This window comes from Leuciscus leuciscus (genome assembly GCF_965113295.1).
Source record: "Leuciscus leuciscus genome assembly, chromosome: 13".
Classification (NCBI taxonomy): Eukaryota; Metazoa; Chordata; class Actinopteri; order Cypriniformes; family Leuciscidae; genus Leuciscus; species Leuciscus leuciscus.
The window spans coordinates 4,749,347-4,767,521 of NC_138737.1; the positions used below are offsets into that span (position 1 = coordinate 4,749,347).

Below are 18,175 nucleotides of genomic sequence, written 5' to 3' on the forward strand. Positions count from 1 at the left end.
TGTGATGGGTATGTTTAGGAGTAGGGTTAGTGTAAGGGTTGAGAATATACAGTTTGTACATTATAAAAGTCATATCTATGGAAAGTCTCCATAAAACATGAAAACACAACAACTTGTGTGTGTGTGTGTGTGCGCGCGCGCGCGAATGTAAAGTTGTGAAATAAGTACTGGGGGAAAAAATTATAATATCATGTAAATAAAACTAAAATAACACAAAAGTTTTAACTCCATTTCAAAATTCCATTAGCTCACTGTGAATTGAGGAATTCCTCCCCTGAGCCGCATTGAACTTTGACCTTTCATCCCTGAGAGCTGTTATGGTATTCCCTAACAGAGGATTCTATTGTTCAAAGGTCATTTTGCCAACCTAAGACACTCAGATCCTTTGTTAAAGTCCCATTTTTTTATAAATCAGTTGATCTTTTATATCTCCATGTGTGATTGGATCACACATAAACATCTCACATTTCACCCCAATCAAAAGATAAAGAAAAAACATATTTTTAAGACCATTACAATATAACACGATTCCCATTCTTGACAAGCTTTGCATGTCTACTTTTTACTTCTCATCTCACTATATAACTTATTGATTGCTCATATTAAAAAAAGATTACAAGCTTTACAGCTAGTCTTTAAGCTAGTAGACAAATCCAGCATTGTGTTCCAACACTGTATTTTTTGCTGAGTGTCAAGTTACAGCTTGGCTTTGAGTTTGTCCTTATGCCAACTGAGACTATCGTTTGTGTAAGTGCATAACTTGCTAAGAAAAGAGAGTGAATTGTATTTTTTTGACACTTCACTTTTTACTTGCAAGTTATAGCCAAGCCAATGAATCATTTGTTTTGAGATTCCGTAAACACACCCACCAGCTGATAGTGGGCGGAGTCGACAGAGCTGTTTTCGTCTTCTGAGTGGCCAATAGCACAAGGGGGCGTGGCCTATACGGACAACACTCGCAGCGCTGCGGTTTGATTGACAGGTCAGAGTGACTGTAACTCAGCGAAGGAGCCGGTGAAGATTCTCAGCGCAATGTCAAGTCCTAAAAAAGTTTGCATCGTCGGCTCTGGCAACTGGTAAAAAAAATATTTGGATTTTCTTTAGAAATGACTGTTTGAGCTGTAGGGGGATTAGTTGACAGCACATGACTATTAGTTTAAACATTAAACAAAGGCACACAAGCCGTTCATTGAATCACATGCTATGAACAACGAACAAGTATAAGGTTATGACATTTGAAAGGGTCTAACAGAAGACATGTTAATATGAAGGTTATATACAATGTAGTTTTTGCTACACAATATGAGATCCACTTAAGAAGTTCTGCTCAACAGCTTTGAATGTGCTTTTGGACTAACTTGAATACTATTTATCACTGTTTGCACGAGCCATTTGTTACACTGCGGCAATGCAGAACAAGTAGAACACATGTTCCAGTCAGTCACACTGGTTAGGTTCAGTATTTATGCTCAACAAGATTCAACTATCTGTCCTACAGCCGTCTGGCCACATCTTTGGTTCAGTATAATGTCCATTCTAATGTTTGTAATGTACTGACGGCTGCAGAGTATTAGGCTATATCATACAATGCATGCAAAGTATATTGTTTTGCTATTGAATTGTTTCCCTTGACCTTTTAGGGTTTTAATAATTTACACATTCACATAGACATATGTATATGTCAACGTGTCTGCTGTTGATGACTGAGGTTTTCATGAGCTTGACTCTTTGAAATGGGCTACTGTTCCTTTAAAACCACCCTATTTTTGGTCACACTAAACAAGACTCCAAAAGTATTTTTATATAACAGCAATCCAAATTTGTGTTTATGTACTCAGTTAAGAGCCATATTAAATTTCTCAAACAATACTGCAAAACTGATATGGTTGTGTATTTTGTAAATAAAGTGCTCAATCAGCAGACTAGTTAACTAGTTACCCCACTGTAAGACTGAACTGACCCTCTGATCTGACACAACAGGCTTTGATCACTTTCTTGGAATGCAAAATCTCCATTTTGGTCAAAGAAAATATATATATATATATATCGGGGATTGTGATGGGAGTAAAGTCCTTTGTTAATTTCCTCCCTCAACCTTTCACATGATGAACTCACACATTCTCTCTCTCTTTCTGTAATACACAGGGGTTCTGCTATTGCTAAGATAGTTGGCAGAAATGCCAGGAACAATTCGAAGTTTCACTCCACGGTTAACATGTGGGTGTTTGAAGAGACGGTGAACGGGCGTAAACTCACAGAGATCATAAACACAGACCACGAGAACATCAAGTATTTGCCTGGACACAAGCTTCCAGAAAATGTTGTAAGAAACACATTATTTTATTTCAATCATATAATTTATTAAATAAAAATATTATTGCATTGAATAATATATAATAAAATAATTGCAAATATAGTATAATAAAATAATATATTTTGTTATAAATTAAATTAAATATTTTTTTTGCATACTTGTACAGTAAAATAATAAATGGTTTAAGAAATTGTATTTAAATAAATTAAAGTGGGAAATCCTTATTCATATTTTCAATGTAACAGAAGCAAATATGGTAACTTTTTATTTGTGTATTTAAATTTGTATAATATTTGCATACATACACCAAAATATATAGAATGTATACTATTAATGTATTATATATCAATTTTAATATTACAAGAATAAAAATAGTTGCTTGTTTTAATTGCATATGTATATATACAGTATATAAAAATCAAGATAATATTATATATATATATATATATATATATATATATACATATACACACACAAACATTTATGTTAGATGTGATTAATCACTATTAATCAATTTAACAGCACTAATATACACTGTATATATATATATATATATATATACACTTGTTTAATTGCATATAGTATTTAATTATAGTATAGTATATAGTATTATAATTTTATTGTGTGTGTGTGTATATATATATATATATATATATATATATATATATATATATATATATATATATATATAGATTATATAATGAAAATATATGATAAAAATACATATTCACCTTCAAGATTCAATCACACAGATCAGTTCACTTTTTTGCTTGGGAAATTGTTTCGACAGCAAATAGTTGCTCTGCTACAGAGGAACTTAACACAATCCAGAAGTCTGGAGAAGAGTGCTGAGCCACTCGATTCTTCCCCAAAACCTTTGGGAGGCACGTGCTGCTTTGCAAAGGAAACCATCCATTTGTACTCAAGCAACTATTAAGAAGCTGACAAAGCTGCATGTGGTTTCTCCGTCATTATGACCTTAGACCAAATGTTTGAGAGTCAGCCAAATGGTTCAGCTTGTAACTAGGTTCAGGGATCACTATCTCTGGACTGGGCTAGTGGCCTAGAAAACCATTGGCAGAGACTTGATACATGGATTTATAATGTGAACAAGGTGGTTTTGGCTTGACATGTCAAAATAATAACAAAACAAATAGGCCAATATGTAGGTCACATAATAAAAGATGAAACAGGGCACCTTAGGTGTAACCAATCATATAGTGAATATGTTGAGTATGTTTCTGCAGGTTTCATCATTACGTATCAAACTGATTCTTTTCCCTTCTCTCTATTCCACTCTCGTTCTCTCGCTCACAGGTTGCGGTGCCAGATCTGCTCGACGCTGCCAAGAGTGCTGACATCCTGATCTTTGTGATTCCACATCAGTTCATCGCTCGTGCTTGTGACACCATAAAGGGCAAAATCAAACAGGACGCGCTTGGAATGTCCCTCATCAAGGTCCCGTACACTCATGAATATATGCAATGTGTGCGGAAGTCATTTCTTTGCCATTTTCCCTCTTACTCAGCAGCAGAAAAAAAAGAGGACAGTTGCTTTTTAAGATCACAAGACTGTCACATTTGACACCGATAGCAAACCATGACTGTGCTTGTGGGTTCATTTAGGGGGTGGATGAAGGACCGGATGGACTGAAGCTCATCTCAGAGGTCATTCACGAGAAGCTGGGCATCAAGATGAGCGTGTTGATGGGAGCGAATATCGCCAACGAGGTGGCGGATGAGAAATTCTGCGAGACCACCATTGGTGAGGCTGATAAAAAGCAATGTGAATATGTTAGATAGGTCACTTTGTGTTTGGGGGCCCTATCTTGCACCCAGCGCAATTGAATTTGTACACCGACGCATGTGTCATTCCTATTTTGCACCCAACGCACAGCGGACCTTTCCCTTCACAGACGCACGTCGGTAAATTAGGGAATGAACTTGCGCTCCCGGGGGCGGTTCAGCGCAAAGAGGAGGCGTGTTCCGGCGCAAACATTCCCTGGTGCTATTTTGCAGTTTCAGAAAACAAATCCGCCACAGAGCAGGAAAAACCTAGTCTAAAGTCAGTGGCGCATTATTCAGATGCTATTTTAAGGGCGCATGCTTGTCAATAATGTAGTGTGTGCACAACGCCATACACTTTGCTTATCTCATCTACACTCAGCAGTTCCCATTTTTGCAAACCATACATAATTACAAGGAAAAATATTACCACACAAGGGAAATCATTGTGGTGTCCATGAAGATGTGAAAAAATAGGCATAAATCTAGCTTACACATTTACCCAAATTATTATACGCCTGTTTAACTGAAGCTAATTTGGGTGGGTTTCTCCATCTCCAATGTCACTCCTCTGTGTTTTACGGCCCTGAAGAGAACGTCGGTCTCCTCGGCTATGAACCGCTCCTGGTGCGTGCCTGGAAAATCCGCCGTTATAATAGCAATCCGCCATGGAACAAGCGCGCCTGCTTTTAAAGGGTATGTGAGATGACGCTCTGATTGGTTTATTTCACATTACGCCCAAACCACACCTATGAGTAATGAAGCTACTCCAAACCAACCCATTTTAGATGTGCGTCGGCGCAAGAGTCATTTATCCCGCCGGAATAATAGCAACAGCGCCTGAGATCCGCCCACAAATTTACTTGCGTTTCAGATCGTTAAAATAGGGCCCTGGGTGAGTAAATGCTTTTGTGTGATTAATATTTGTCAGGCTGCAGGGATCAAACTGAGGGGGCGTTGCTGAAAGAACTCATGCAGACGGATCACTTCCGGGTCACGGTCGTACAGGAAGCAGATGTGGTGGAGATCTGTGGTGCACTGAAGGTTTGCTTATTCACACTTCAAACATTTTACACCTCAAAACAGGACAGTGTATATGTGACACAGTTCAAAATAATGTGATATCCAGTGTGTTTAACAGGTAAAACTATTTTTAGGTTGACATTGCATGCAGTGTGTACTTGCATTAATTCAAGAAGTTGTTTTATCAACAGGAGTAATAATACTGGTCTGTCTTGATATGGCAAGTGTGAGTTGTCCGTTTTACAGTCTATTAACATTCTCTTTTGCTGTGAAGAGGTTTTTTGAAGCATTATGTATAAACACAAAACAATCAAACCAGTAGAACTATATACACTGATAAGAATTTGGACAGTTGCACCACTAACTTAGAAGTGTTGTTATTGCTAACTGAAACTTAAACTTAAAAAATGTAGGCAACTAAATGAAAGAAATAACCTGAGGTACTAAAATGTACATAAAATAAATAAATAATAAATTTGATAAAAGCACATAACAGAATTAATAAAACCTAAACTAAAATGTTTATGAAAATATAACAATAAAAGCTACTTCAAAATATGAATAAATACTATAGTGAAAAGTGTGCTCTGTACTGTCTTTCTTTAAAATAAACACTAGTTGGTTTGATAGTGTAGAAAATGTCATGATTTTCAGACCAGTGTGTTTTTACTATCATTAATATATTTGCAAATATTATGAATTAGCTTTTTGTAAATTTTTATTAGTTTTTGTATATTTAAAGCCACACCGTGGACTTTGTGACCTAAAGAGTTGACGCATACGAGTTATTTTAAATGATTCCTCAGGCCAATATACAGCGTTTGACACTATTAATGCTCCGATCGGGGCTGCCCTCTTGAAATACCGCCTATGTAAGTTTGGAGAAGACGGACCGTCGTTGGCCAGGTCATGTGACCTGGAGAACGTATCGCTTTACGGCCGTCACGTGACCATAGGCTCTGATATACTCATGGAGCTAAGGCATTTGCTACTGTTTTCCCGCCTGCTCGGCTCGCGGACATGGCTGAGGCAATAAAAAAATTTAAAACTCTCCCTCGTCGTCCTCCTCGTCCTCTCCCTGTTTCGGGAGAGGACTCTGAAGATTCTTCAAGCGGTGAAGAAAATGACTGACAATAAAACGAACATCGGCATAAATGTGGATATATAATGTAATATTTACTGCGAAGTCTGGAAATCGTGTAACAAAACTGATATAAGTCACAACATAGCCTACTGTTGTTATTTGTAGGCTTCAGTTTCTTTGTCCTTTTACACATTCATATATGTGTGTATTATTATTAGTGGCTTATATGATTTTAGATACAAACGTGTATGTATTATTAGAGGCTTATATGATTTTAGATTCAAATTCATAGGTTACTACAGGAAAAACACAAATAAAACGATGTAAGTCCGATCTAAAGATAAAATGACTCCAAAACAAGCACAATAACAACTTAGTTTTAGGTATAAAACGTCTATAACCTGCTCCCGCCGATCGACTGTCCTGACCTGCACAGTTTATCTCCAACCCTAATCAAACACACCTGAAGCAACCAATTAACGTATTCAGGATCGCTTGAAAATTAAAGACATGTGTGTTTGATTGGAGATGAACTGTGCAGGACAGACGATCGGCAGGAGCAGGGTTGTGCACCCCTGGTCTATGCGACTTACCTGATCATACATTATTTTCTGTTCACTTTTTGTGCAATTAATTTATTAAGTGGATGTCTTCTAGGCTTTTGCGACAGTGCTGCGGCGCTTGTGGCCTCTAGGGGCGCTAGACGTGAAAGTTACAGGTCTAGCGCCCCTAGCGCCCGCAAAAGTTCCGCGGTGTGGCTTTAAAAAAAAAAAAAGTCTATATAGTATTTATTAGTCTTTATATATTAGTTTTACTTTTAATTTATTTTAGTACTTCAACTTCAACTAAACGAAAATGAGAAATGTTGCCAACTAGCTAAAAAAATAAATAAAAAAAAATGTGTGTGTGTGTTACCTTCATTTATATTTTGTATTTAAAGGCTATATTTTTCCTTTTACAGAATAGAATCGCTGTATCTATTGTTTTATAAATACATTTACATTGATGCATTTGGCAGGTGCTTTTATCCAAAGCAACTTACATTGCATTCAAGATACACATCTTTATAGGTTCAAGAATTCCTTGTGAGTCAAACCCATGACCTTGGCTACGGTTTGAGCTTATAGGAGGAAACACTTTGCTTCTGAAATTTGTTAGGTTGCAGAGTCAGATAAAAGTCTTAAAGGTGTAGTTCACCCCAAAATGAAAATTCTGTCATCATTTATACATCCTCACGTCATTGCAAAACAAATGGCAGAATTTTCATTTGGGTGAACTATCCCTTTAAGACTTTCATCTGACTGCAACATAACAAACTTCATAGTGCACAGCAAGAACACAAACACCATAAAAATATATATAAAAATATAGTGTCAGGGGATCTTAGCATTTCCAAACAACACGTTTCTTGTTGTAATCTAGCTCAGAACATGTCAGACATTCAGACCCTCTTTGTCTTCCTACAGAATATAGTGGCAGTAGGAGCAGGTTTCTGTGATGGCTTGGGCTTTGGTGACAATACAAAGGCTGCGGTGATCAGACTGGGTCTTATGGAGATGATCAGCTTTGCTCGGTTGTTCTGCACCGCCGGCTCGGTCTCTTCTGCAACTTTCTTGGAGAGCTGTGGCGTTGCTGATCTCATTACCACATGTTACGGAGGACGAAATCGGAAAGTCGCGGAGGCTTTCGCCAAGACCGGCAAGGTGAGACACCAAGAACTTAAAGGGATAGTTCACCGAAAATATGCTCACCCTCGTGCCATTTCAAACCTGTATGACTTTCTTTTGTGGAACACAACAAAAGACATGCTTTTTCTTGACAGAAATGGAGCTGTCAAGCTTCAAGAAGACAAAAAAGTAGTCTTGTGCACTTTATTTCAATTCTTTTAACTTCATACAACTGATTTGTGAGGAACCACACACACTGTTAGTATTTTTACACTGCAAATCTTTCCCACTGCAGCTGTCAACAGGGTTCGTACAAGGTGCTTAAAGTACTTTAAGTACTTGAATTTGACTTTTTGAAATTTAAGGCCTGGAAAACCCTTGAAAACAGCCATATTTACGAAGAGGTACTTGAAAAGTACAAATACAAAATATATGATATTTCTTCTTTTTTTTGTTAAAAAAGCACAAATGCAATCTTTTCACGCAAAATTTAACACTGCAGCCCGTCTGATAAACCTCCATCAGACCTTTTCTCAATACACCAAGTACGCCATTATACATTATAAAATAAAATATTATTTATAGAACAATAATAGCCATTATAAACTTTGTATTTAATATATATTATTAAAAACGTTGTTTTTATATCTGTAATTTGAGTTTAAAAAAATATTGTTTGATAAGTGCGATCTCTGATGTTAGTCCTTGAAAACCAAAAAGTAGTGCTTGAAAAGTCATTGAAAGTCCTGGAATTTCATTTTACAGTATCTGTACGAACCCTGTGTCAAATCTAATACATTTATATTTGGCATGTCACAATAACTAAGCCCAGAATGCAATCTGCTGACCCTTTTTTTCAAAGTTTCAAAAGTTAAAAAATGTTTTATGTATTTGAAAGAAGTCTCTAAGTAAAAAGTAAAATCATTAATAGTGTGAAAAGTGATTAAGCATGGATTATCAATCCAGGTCAAGATAGTTTATATGAGACAGAAACAAAATGATTTAAATTCCATTTTCAATTTAGCATAACGAAAAACTAAATATTTGTAGCTTTGCGTACAATGAGAATAGTGCAAAATCTTTGGCAGCATTTGTAGTCATTAGATCCTCTGTTTCAGTCTCTCGAAGAGCTTGAGAAGGAAATGTTGAATGGCCAGAAGCTGCAGGGTCCAGCCACAGCCGCTGAGGTCCACACCATACTCAAAAACAAAGGCGTACTTGACAAGTAAGTTTCAGTTTCATTGTGCATGTACTTTAAGACCAAACGCAATAAAGTTAGTTTATCTGAACGTTTTTTCTTCCCACAGATTTCCCCTTTTTAATGCAGTGTACGAGATCTGTTACGAGGGTCGGCCTGTTACTGAGTTCATCCTCTGCTTGCAGAACCATCCAGAACATCAGTGAAAGAAGGACAGAGATGCAATACTGAGTGTGTGTGTGTGGTGTGTGTGTGTGTGTGCCCTGCTGAAAAGAATGGCATTGCTGTTGCTGTTGTGTTTTAAAAACTTTAACCAGCAAGACAGCTTCAACTTCATCAAACAGAAGCAGCATGCAAATCCATGGTTCCAGCGGGGTGTGTGTGTGTGTGTGTGTTACAATGAGAGCGAACAGGGTCGCATGAGGACGCTCTCTGAGTGCACAATCAGGTTTTGTCATTTCTAATGAGTCCATCCTTTCAGTCACTATTCTGTATAAAAGCCTCAAATGCCAGACTGAGCTCTCTTTTATAAGTGCCACTAAAACTGAAATAGTTCTCAGAATCACACTGAATTGAATGTTCTCAATATGCAATGTGAAATAAATCACTGTCTCTGTGAGTTCCGGCTGTCCATTTCTTTAAGACAATCATTTTGCCAATAAATTGCATTTTGAGGGTTGTCCGGTGTGTGTAAGAACCAGACATAATATACAGTGGCCCAAAAAGTATCACAATTAAAAATGAATGAATATATATATTAATGAATGCTTCACAACCAGAAAGAATTCACTTTTTTGCACTGTATCTATTGTCTTATTATTATGAAACCTGACAAGCTTCTTTTTGTGATCTGTTTTTGCTTGTAAAGTGTGTTTGTGATATATTCCATTACTTCAAGTAAAATACTTTATAATATTTTGTTACAAATGCAAAAACGTTCATACTTTTTGGGGGCAACTGTATAAAACTGTCTGTAAAACAGCTAGGCATGCACCGATATGAAAATTTTGGCCGATACCAATAACTAATAATTCTTTATATTTGAAAGCCGATAACCGATATATTGGTCGATGAATCTAAATCCAAATTTGTATATAATATTTGAGAGCCTGATTACAAAAACAAAAGTCTCATCATTAAAAGCCATGAACCAAGCACACCATTATAATGTTCTCATTATAATTTGATGTAGCCTATATGACAGACTTATGCTGCACATTGCATTTAACTATTTTCCTTTTTGAAGTGATTCCAATCATATTTCAAGGAATTCTAACCCATTATGGCAAACAGTGCGCATCTGAAGTGTCTCAGCTAAAGGAAATAATCCATTATTTATCGGCTTTACTATATCAGCCAAATTTTCTTCAGACCGATAACTATAACATTAAAAATGAATATATATCGGCCGATACCGATATGGTGACCGATATATATTGTGCATCCCTAAACACAGCCACTAGAGGGAGTAACTTTGTCTCTTGCTGCTAAGGAATAGATGAAAAAGAATATGCATTATTAAAAGCTTTTTTTTACACTTTAAGCATGCATTTAATTTTAAAAGCCAAGATATGCAGGTGTATATTGCAGATGTTCCAACCTGAGATTCTTCTAGTAAACGATATTTGGGCACGTTTCCAGCAAGTCAAAAACATCCTCACTGAAGTCATTATACCTCAGACTGGAAGAAAATATGAGAAAAATAATACATTACTTATCACATACTGCATAGTACATCATATTGAATTAGGAAAGTATTTAAGTGCAATCATACAAAAAAAATTCCTGGCCAAAATGTATGCAGAATATATGCTAAAGATGTTAATTTAAAATATATTTAATTTGAACCTTTCAATTAGAAAATGTACTGCAAGGGGCAAGAAAATGCATTTACTATATTAAAATACATTTTGGGCTAATACAAAATGTATCTTTTAATATGTATTTGGACAATATCATTTTTCCATTGGGGGTAAAAAAATGGTCAAAAACAATGAAATAGCAAACAAACTAAAAGTCAACATTTAAAATGTCTGTTTATACTGTATATATATTTTTTTTTGGGGGGGGGGGGGGGGGGGCAATTTTAGTGTATAAAAAAAAAAAAAAAAACTTTTTAAAAATATATTCGATTTTTTTTTTCTGTATGGGCAAGAACATTACATTTATAGCCTGAACTTACTTTAGCTTGGTCATTTGAGGACGGGCCAGCATTAATTTGACCAATTGTGGTACGGCGGAGTCCGTCATCTCGTTGTTTTTAAGGATGAGAGTTGATAAAGTGCTGCTGGCAGCAACAGATTCACATAACTCCTCTACGCAAGCGTCTGTCAGAGGAAACCACTCCAGACTGCAGAAGACAAGACAGATATTTCAATCATCAGGTGCAGTTTTGTGTTTCAAATGATCTCTAATCATGCAGGTTTCTGTTGAGGATTTCACTCACTCCAGGTGCTGGAGTTTGCAGTTTTTGTGTCTCAGCGCCTCCCACATGTGTTTGGCTGCACTCTCGCCCACATTATTCATTCCTACATCGAGACTGGTGAGCCTTGACACACCAGACGTCAGAACAGTCCCCAGTGCTCCAAACACCTCCTCAGTCAACTCACATCTTGTAAATCTTCAACAAATACACACACAGCTTAGATTTCACATCGGGAACGGTTTTCAAGTGATTTTCTCATTTAGAGTAAAGTTTAAATGATTGTGTTCATAACCTTTCATCAAAATGCAATAACATTCTCGACATCGGAAAGAACATTTGCACTACCGTACAAATATTTGGGATTGGTAGCAATTTTTTATGTTTTTAAAGAAGTCTTCTGCTTACCAAGGCTGCAATTATTTAATTAAAAATACAGTAAAGCAGAAATATTATGAAATATTATTACAATCTAAAATAACTTTTCTATTTGAATATATTTTAAAATGTTATTTATTCCTGTGATCAAAGCTGAATTTTCAGCATCATTACTCCAGTCTTCAGTGTCACATGATCCTTCAGAAATCATTCACGTGTCACGTCACATCTCAATAGGCTGATTTTCAAGAAATATTTCTGATTATTATCAATGTTGAAACCAGTTGTGCTGCGTAATGAAGTGTGTAAACTTTTATACAGGGTTTTTCAGGATTCTTTGATGATGGAATAAAAAAAAATAAAAACAGCATATTTGAAATAGAAATCTTCTGTAACATTATAAATGTCTTTACTGTCATTTTAATGCGTCCTTGCTGAATAAAAGTATTGATTACCTTTTTTTTTATTATTGTTATTATCCCTAACTTTTGAATGGTAGTTGATGTTCAACTGATCCAACCAAAAAATAATAATATTCACCAATGATATTCATAACACGCTTCAACTCTCTGCCTTTCTCACATGATCATCATCAATGTGATTAAAAAACAACTCATTTGCATACATACTCCAGTATTTCCAGTGTGCACTTAGGAGCCATCAGGGCTTCACATATCTGCATCCCTCCTGATTGGCCGAGATCATTTAAGGACACGTCCAGCTCAGTCAGACAGCAGTTTTCTGATTGGAGGACAGCTGCCAGAGAAGGGCAGCAGGAGCCAGTCAACTCGCAGTCAGACACTCTGCAGGAAAAAAAAAGGTTTTTATTAACCTTGTGCAATTAACCTTAGGAATTTGTAGCTAATTGCAACCATCTCAAACATTGAGCCACACTCTGCTACAATTTGCTGCTAAATATATTCTAGATATATTTTTATTTTCAAAATGTATTGCATTTAGTTCCTGTTTCCCGTCATTCATATTCATATATATATATATATATATATATATATACCATTCAAAAGTTTTGATCAGTAAGATTTTTATTATTTTTAAAATAAATACTTTTATTTAGCAAGGATGCATTAAATTGTTCAAAAGTGACAGTAAAGACATTAATAATGTTACAAAAGATTTCTATTTGAAATCAATCCTGTTATTTTTAACTTTCTATTCATCAAAGAATTCGGAGAAAGGTTTGTCTTTTCAACACTGGCAATAACAAGAAACATTTTTAATAAAATTGCACTATTTGTTTTATTTCACTTTATCTTTGACCAAATAAATGCAGCCTTTGTGAGCATAAGAGGCTTCTTTCAAAAAACATTTTCAAAAAAAATAACTTTTGAACGATAGTATACAGTATATAAAAAACACACTTTGACGTGTGTAAAGAAAAAGATATTTGCTACTTAGATGTGTTTAGACCTGACTTTTTATCCATGTATGTTGGTCACCTAAACACATAGCATGAATGCTTTACTTCAATGTGTTTAGACGGCGTTTCTGTAACGCTTGTAAGATCAGCTCAATCCCATCATCCTTCAGTGAGTTCCTGCTCAGGTCTAGCATCCTCAGCTCTGAAAAACCATTGTTCAGAGCCGAAGACAGTGCAGACATGGACGCCGCTGTCAGTGAGCAACCAAGCAGACTGCAGAACACATGCAACACAAACAAACAGCGGTTAATTGGTTTCATTTCTAGATTTCTGCGTCCAAAAAGAGTGAAGTAGTACAAATAGTGCAAGTGTACTTGATTTCCTGAAGTCTGCAGTTCTCCAGTGCACTACTGAGATGAATAAGGCCTTGATCCTCTAGTTTATTCCCATAGAGACACAGCACACGCAGTCGGGAGCCTCCGGAGAGCATCTTCGCCAGTTCTTCACAATCAGCTGCGGTCAAATGGCATCCATTCAGCCTAAACATGGTGACGAAACATTTCAGCAAGTATTACAGCAAAAGCAAGCACCAAGAAGGATGTAAACCAGTGTATGATATTGCTGGTGGAGCCGTGGCACGGCAGTAGCACACAAGCTCTCGGCACACAATCCCATTCCTAATATGATGCTGTCCTTTCTAATAAGGGCACATACATAAAAAATGATCTTACATGAGAGACTGCAGCACAGTGTGTGTGAGTGCATGGCAGATGGTTTTGAATGATTCTTTTTCCAATCTGGAGCAGGAAAAATCCAGCGAGGTCATCCGGCCCTCGGCCAGCGCTGTTGCCAGGTGGGTGATGGAGGCTAAATTGAGATCACTCTGTGACAGACTGACGGGATAAAAGACACATTGGATTTTAATTGTATGGCCAAAAAAAGACTTTTTGAGAGGAAATTAATACTTCTATTTAGCAAGAACACATTAAATTGTTCAAATGTGACAGTAAAGACGTTTATATGGTTACAAACATGTTTATTTCAAACAAATGCTGTTCTTTCGAATTGTCAAATTATCAAAGAATCATGAAAAAATGTATCAAACATAATAAGCAGCACAACTGTTTTCAGTGTTGATAGTCAGAAATGTTTCTTGAGCAGCAAATCATCATATTAGAATGATTTCTGAAGGATCATGTGACACTAATGCAATGTAAAAATCTAAAACGTCAGACTCACCCAATGCTTTTCGACAGCCTTAACGCTGGTAAAAGTTTCTTGACCTGCTCGTCTGTTAGTTTGGCTCTATATAGGTTCATGTGCCCCATCTCTCCCATGCAACTCACTACATATGACAGCGCTGCGCAGTCGGGCTCCTGCATGTCACTGTAGCTGACATGCCTCCATTGGCTCTTGCTGATGCTTTCTTTGACCAGAGACGAGTTACGTGCATGTTGCAGAAGCCGGAAAACACGAAAGTGCTTTGTTGCACAAAACATACCTGGCAACACTGTAGAAACATATCCCATCAACCACTGAGAGAACTCAGAAATCCGGCTTTCGTCGAACCTGCCCACGGAGTCTTCTATTGGTTTACGCTGGACTGAGTCCGACAGCCCTGCTAGAAATGTGTAGTACAAATCCGAGCGCTCGTCCGAGATCTGCACGGTTTGGTCGAGATAAAAGGATGCGGCCGATAAGAACTCTTGCATCAGTGGAGACAGGAAGGAGAATGTGGTGTCAGGGGAAGTGACATCGCCATTGAAGCACAAGAAAGTAGAAAGCACAGGCTGGTGCAGAAATGAACGCAGGCCACAGGAAGTGATGTCGTTGTAGGAGCAAACCGGATTGGTTAGTTTTCCCAAACCTAACACAAGCTCTCTGGTTTCTTCTGCGTGCGTCTTCTGTTTCTCCAGGAGCATGTGCGTTACGATGCTGAGGAGGTGAGTAAGAGTCTCAGGTGGGGTGTTTTTACTCTCAAACTGAGTTTTAAACACACTGCAAAGCGTCCAGCAGAAGGCCGGACGAAAACACTGCTCATTCACTCCCAACGCCTGCTCACTTTGCTGAAAAAGTCTCTCTGATAGGCCTACGTCATCGAAGAACTCCTGGAAGAACGTTCTCCTTTGGGTCTTGGAGAACCCGACCATCTCGAAATCTCTCAAAGACTCGAGCTTGACTGGCTCTCTGGAGGTGATCAGCATTGAAGCTCCAGGAAGCAGAGAACCGTGAAAAAGACTGAACAGCAATACGGGGCCGGTCGCTTCTTGCTGTGCGTCACAGACGAGACTAGAGGAGGACGATGGAGTGCATAGAAGGTTCTGCGATTGCTCCAGCCCGTCGAGCACCAGAAGTAAAGACTGAGGACTCTGGAGAGCGACGGAAAGAGTCTCGGCGGAGATCTGAGGGTGCAGGCGGCCTAACATGCTCTGCAAACTCTCAGCTTTCCCTCCAAGAGCGGCCAGCTCCAAAACAGGCACTCGCAGAAGGAGTCCATAATGTTGCAGGCGCGTGCCAGTCGTCCAATCCCAAATGACCTTTTCCACCACTGTAGTCTTACCCATCCCAACTCCACCATGAAAAACCACTCTGCGGCCTACAGATCCTGGAGAAAACTCTCGGGATATGACATCCTCAAAAGCTTCCCAATCGCCTCTTTTCACCCCACCACAGCCATCGTGATACGAGCACACGGAGAGGGGAGTGTAGTGGCCTCTCCGGATCACTTCTCCCACAGGCTCACCTCCCAAAAGAGAGTTGGGCAGAGTGGAGTTCAGCAAAGAGTTTCTCAAGGCCTCTTTATGCAATTGCTGCACGTCTGTGGAAAGAGAAATATACACTAGAAAGGAAGTACTTGATTACATCACACTATCTATCTATCATTCACTCATTCTATCTATCAATCACTCTTTCTATCTATCACTCATTCATTCTATCTATCTATCTATATATATATATATATTTGCTCCTTCTATCTATCAATCATCTAATTACTGCACATCTATCTATCTATATATCTATCTATCATTCCCTCGTTCTATCTAGCAATCGTTCTATCTATATATCTATATCACTCTTTCTTTCTATCTATCTATCTATCACTCATTCGTTCGATCTATATATTCGCTCCTATCTATCTATCTATCTATCTATCTATCTATCTATCTATCTATCTATCTATCTATCAATCATTTAATTACTGCACATCTATCTATATATCTATCTATTTATCTATCATTCACTCGTTCTATCTATCTACTGTATTTATCATGTAATTACTGCACAACTCTATCTATCTATCTATCTACTGTATCTATCATATAATTACTGCACAACTCTATCTATCTATCTATCTATCTATCTATCTATCTATCTGTCTGTCTGTCTGTCTGTCTGTCTATCTGTTGAATGCCTTAGTTAGAAATGTCATTCCTGTCATTAAAATGCACACTCCAGTTCAACTTCCTGTAGCATGTCTTTCTGTCTATCATGTAACAGCTAAACATCTAAAAGCCAGAGGTTTCAGTCTCAAAACTGAAACTATTTTTGCTCACCATATGAAATCTCGCTCTGCATGACTGGAGATGTTGATATCGTGGGGAATTCTGATGTTATACGAGCGGTAGATGAGTCTCTGACAGGCTGGTCAGTCGTTGCTCTCTCATCAGTGAAGAATGAGGAAGTGAGTTGTGTTTGTTTAATAAGACCCTCTGATTACTACACAATGAAGTTGTAGTTGTGGACACCTGTTATTTGCCTATTTAATGGCGCTGCTGGTCAGAGCAATGTTTTTGTAATGTCTCTGTTATCTCGGACATAAACTGATCTACAGAAGAAAAGCCTGATACAAAATAGCACTTGTGTGTATAAAACATTCTAGCTTTTAATCTGTTTGTAGAGCGTCAATGCGGCGCTTCCGAGCGCGGAACCAAAAAGAAGTTAAATAGCGCCATCTAGTGACAGATTACATTAACACGTCATTCGTTTTATTTATATGCCTCAACCATTTATTTTAAATATTTATTTGTAGTTTGTTAATAGATTATATTTCCCTTTTTCTTTTTGTTGGGTTTAGAGTTGCTTGATGGTTGTGTGTTTATTTATAAAGGTGCTTGAATAAGGTGTTCATTTCTTTAGTTACTTTCCTTGGAATCTTATCAAGCCTGTGTTAACACCTGTTTCTCTCCCTGAAAACAGGATGGCAAACTTTGCTTCACCCCTTTATTACTGTTAGACTATGACATGAGTAAAGCTGCCTGGCCTCTGGTCACGCTCTTCTTTGATGTGGAGTAAAAATATCATTCAGATTCTTCAAATTACACTAATTGTGTAATTTACATGTCATTTACATTTAAAGGTACAATATGCAAGAATTTTTGCCGCTAGAGGGCGCTACATTCCAAACAACAACAACGGCGTAGCTTGATGACGATGTGAAGGAGCGTGGAATGATGGGAACTGTCGTTTTAAACTCCACCGTGGATGTAAATCAGTCAGACGGGAATCGAAAAATCATGTTCATGGATGATGAGGCTAAGTTCTATTTTTATAAATGTTGCGTTTAATGACATGCTTTTTGTGGCGAGGGGGGCGTGGTTCAGCGCGGTCTGTGATGGGAGAGAAAAGAGACGAGCAAGTAGGTCAAGTGCAAATGCACCTGTGTCTTATTGCAGTGATCGGCGTGGAGAGACCGCTTATAAGCCGCGCTGGAACGAGAGAGAGACTGGAGAGAAAATTGGACACAGAGGAAGAAAACCGGTGGATCCGAGCTCTCATTTTTGAACTGTTTTGTGCCGTCGCGGTTGCCACAGTGAATGCGCGTTGTGCGCGGCTTTTGTTTGTTTTGCTTTATTTTAATAAAGTACGAGTCCCAGTCACGACGACGCGTCTTCTTCCTTCCTGACTCTTAAACCTCATCACACTTTTA

The 18,175-nt window shown here is 37.8% G+C and overlaps 2 protein-coding genes across 4 annotated transcripts; one reads left to right on the plus strand and one right to left on the minus strand.

Annotated features, from left to right (window-relative positions):
• The first annotated feature begins 937 nt into the window (after window positions 1–937).
• Window positions 938–9,689, plus strand: gpd1a (glycerol-3-phosphate dehydrogenase 1a). Its single transcript, XM_082189217.1, has 8 exons — window positions 938–1,076; window positions 2,146–2,323; window positions 3,632–3,772; window positions 3,940–4,078; window positions 5,030–5,142; window positions 7,672–7,908; window positions 8,991–9,097; window positions 9,180–9,689. The coding sequence occupies exons 1-8, from the start codon at window positions 1,033–1,035 to the stop codon at window positions 9,274–9,276; spliced, it is 1,056 nt and encodes a 351-aa protein (XP_082045343.1). The 5' UTR covers window positions 938–1,032; the 3' UTR covers window positions 9,277–9,689.
• LOC309513419 (NACHT, LRR and PYD domains-containing protein 12) lies at window positions 9,316–17,615 on the minus strand. 3 transcript variants are annotated; one of them, XM_082189211.1, is made up of 10 exons: window positions 16,803–17,615; window positions 14,488–16,066; window positions 13,980–14,141; window positions 13,623–13,787; window positions 13,354–13,521; window positions 12,500–12,673; window positions 11,517–11,690; window positions 11,253–11,420; window positions 10,671–10,751; window positions 9,316–10,554 (listed from the first exon to the last, which is right to left on the minus strand). In XM_082189211.1, the coding sequence occupies exons 1-9, from the start codon at window positions 16,822–16,824 to the stop codon at window positions 10,682–10,684; spliced, it is 2,682 nt and encodes an 893-aa protein (XP_082045337.1). In that variant the 5' UTR covers window positions 16,825–17,615; the 3' UTR covers window positions 9,316–10,554; window positions 10,671–10,681. The 3 variants fall into 3 exon arrangements, with proteins under 3 accessions (XP_082045337.1, XP_082045336.1, XP_082045335.1); XM_082189210.1 differs by having other exon boundaries at window positions 9,316–10,557; XM_082189209.1 differs by having other exon boundaries at window positions 9,316–10,751.
• Window positions 17,616–18,175: the final 560 nt, after the last annotated feature.